At 51.2% G+C, this 2,667-nt stretch overlaps 1 protein-coding gene across 1 annotated transcript, besides 3 other annotated features; it reads left to right on the forward strand.

Moving 5' to 3' along the window:
• Positions 1–6: 6 nt before the first annotated feature.
• Positions 7–37: a microsatellite.
• A 21-nt stretch (positions 38–58) lies between these two features.
• TraAM80_02784 (uncharacterized protein) lies at positions 59–2,269 on the forward strand (the record flags this gene model as incomplete). Its single annotated transcript, XM_029379775.1, has 1 exon — positions 59–2,269. The coding sequence occupies one exon, from the start codon at positions 59–61 to the stop codon at positions 2,267–2,269; it is 2,211 nt and encodes a 736-aa protein (XP_029240302.1).
• A 141-nt stretch (positions 2,270–2,410) lies between these two features.
• Positions 2,411–2,451: a microsatellite.
• A 167-nt stretch (positions 2,452–2,618) lies between these two features.
• Positions 2,619–2,667: a microsatellite.

The raw sequence follows: 2,667 nt of genomic DNA on the forward strand, positions 1-2,667 counted from the left end.
TAAGTAATATATATATATATATATATATATATATATAGGAGGCACGACATCTGCAGCAATGGCGTGTAACCTCGACAACACATGGGTGGAGTGCATGGACGAGTTTAAGAAGCTCCTTGCGGAGAATGGCTTGCCGTGGCAGTGCCACACCTGCGAGGGTGTGGACAAGGAGGCGATGCTTAGTGCCCCGGAGGTGATGGACGCCAAGACGGATGCTGGCTGCGGCTACAGTTCTATCCGCTCCCTCAGCAGCCTTTTGAGGGACGGCACCATCCCGTCAGCGGCCACGTTGGGGGGCGAGGCACTGCTGGATGTTATGGACCTTATTCACGTGAAGGAACTGCAGTATCTACAGGGATTTTCTCTTACCGCTGGCTGCCTTGCATTTGCCTACTTCTTCCGCATGGATTTGTTAAAGGAGCAGAATCCCACGTTGCACGCGTACTGCCGTGGTGTTGCCCGATGTATCGAGTTGACAACACGGGCTGTTATGACCACGCGGGTTCGAAGTGACGAGGATTTTATTCCCTGGCTTAAACCACTGGAACCTGAGGAGGCTCTCATTGAGGAGAAGATAATGAATGAACTAGAGGAGGCTGCGGGCAAGGCGGAGTCCCCCACCATTGCTGCACGACTGCGATGGCGGAAACTTTTTCTCTCTGTATTGAGCGGCTTTGTTCTTGGAAGCAAGAAGTCGGATGCGGAGGCGGCGTGCGACCTTTGCGGAGAGGCATGTGATCTTTTAGGCGCTGCCGAGTTTCAGCGTGAGGCAGAGCCTGTGCAGGATGACCGGTTTTTCCGTGATACGGAGGTGGGCTACTGGGCCAGTTCGTTTACGCCCAGCAAACCGCTACCATGCGCCCCTTTCGCGGAGGCAATGCAGGCGTACAAGGTTATGTTGAACCAACTTGCGTCGCTGAAGGATTTGTTTACAATGCCGTCGCTGCAGGTTATCCTGGAGTTTGTGGAGGCGTTGGGGGCACGGAGGCCGCTTTTGCTTATGAGAGCCATAGCTGTCACTTTGCTCTTCCGTCAAGATCCGACTGAGTGTTTTCTCTATGGGGCGTCCCTGCCACAGCGCATTCTGCAAGAGCTGGCCGATGAACATGGTGCACCGTTGTATCTTAAGATCTTTAAGGGTGATGAGGAGATGCTGGAGGCCGTCTTGAAGTATCGTATTCAGAAAACCATGGACACACACAAGATCACGCCGGATCAACCAATGCTTTTGCGGCACCAAACCGTAGAGGCGGTGCGCTCTTGGGCGCTTGAGGTGTCAAAGGCCTACCTGCTTCATCTGGAAGCGATGATGTGCAATCGTGGCCTCGCCCACCGCCGTCTCATGAATGCGCTGCCACACCTGGGATCCTTGCAGGAAATCTCCTACAACACAGACAAATCCGTTTTTCTTTTCCATCTTCCCTCCGTATCCCCTGAGATGGAGGCGGAGGCGACCAAGCGCATGCCACTTCTCGCCATGTACGTCAATCAACACGTCCTTCATGTGATGCAGCTTATTTTTTCATTGACGCTGGAACTGGATCTTTTCACGCAGGGAGAGTTGATTCCGGCCCTCTGGTATTGGAACTTCACGCAGCGGGCGCAAATAGAAAATCTTGGTCTACTGGCTCCCCCGCATGCCGCCATGATTCCTGAGACGCGTATTAACCGCCGTACCAAGGTGCCACTGCACAACCTTGCCCTCACCACACGCACCACGGGGCGCTCCGACACCGTTCGCCTCACAATTCTCGAGACGGGACGCATGATTGCTGACGCCCTGTTTGTGGCAGCGTGTCTGTTGGAGGCAAAGGGGCTTATTGATTTGAGAAGCGCGGCGAAGCATTCACTCATGACCTTGGAGAACACATTCAACCATCGCATGAAGTGCCTTCAACACATCCGCAGCCCGCCCTTCACACCGTATGCCTACTGCATCGCTGCAAAGCTCGATATCAACACCGACGGAAACGTGGACTCACAAAAGGTTTTTCTATACGCCCAGAAAGCCAGTGAGGTTGCCGTCGGCGCCGCTGATAGACTGAAGCAGCTTATGGCATCAAAGGAGCTTGACCAGTCACGCAGGAAAGCAATTCAACCACAGGTGGAGAACATGGAGCGAACTGCCAGGGCAGTGGGTGCGTCATTAGCGGCCTTTGCCACTGTCTGCGATAACGATGAGGCGCTGCGGGGTTATCACGCCCGCATCGAGTATCCATTCGATCCCGCGATGTTGTGTTTCACCTTCCATAAAAAGGAGACTCAGTAAAAAGAGAGATCCGCCGCTGCAACAACAACAACAATATTTTGTTATTGCGGTCATTTTTCTCTTACTTTAGAACCGCATGCGTACACCTGCGTAGAGACCTGCACACAGATAGTCATCAATTCGGAGATGAATGGAGATATTTATCTGTATCTCTATGCCTTTCTCTTCTTGTCTCTCTCTCTGTGTGTGTGCGTGCTTCAGTCTGGGGGCGAGAGGAAAACAAAACTCCAATAAACAAAAAAAAACAAGAAAAAAAAACAGGGGGAAAAAAAAACAAGCTAACTAAGATAGCGAGGACGAATTAAGTTGTTATTTAACTTTGTCCCTCGCATTGGCTTTGTCGGCGTGAATATATATATATATATATATATATATATGTATGTGTATATATATATATA

The sequence above is a fragment of the Trypanosoma rangeli genome (assembly GCF_003719475.1).
Source record: "Trypanosoma rangeli strain AM80 chromosome Unknown Tra_15.4_contig_00067, whole genome shotgun sequence".
In the NCBI taxonomy this organism is placed as follows: Eukaryota; Euglenozoa; class Kinetoplastea; order Trypanosomatida; family Trypanosomatidae; genus Trypanosoma; species Trypanosoma rangeli.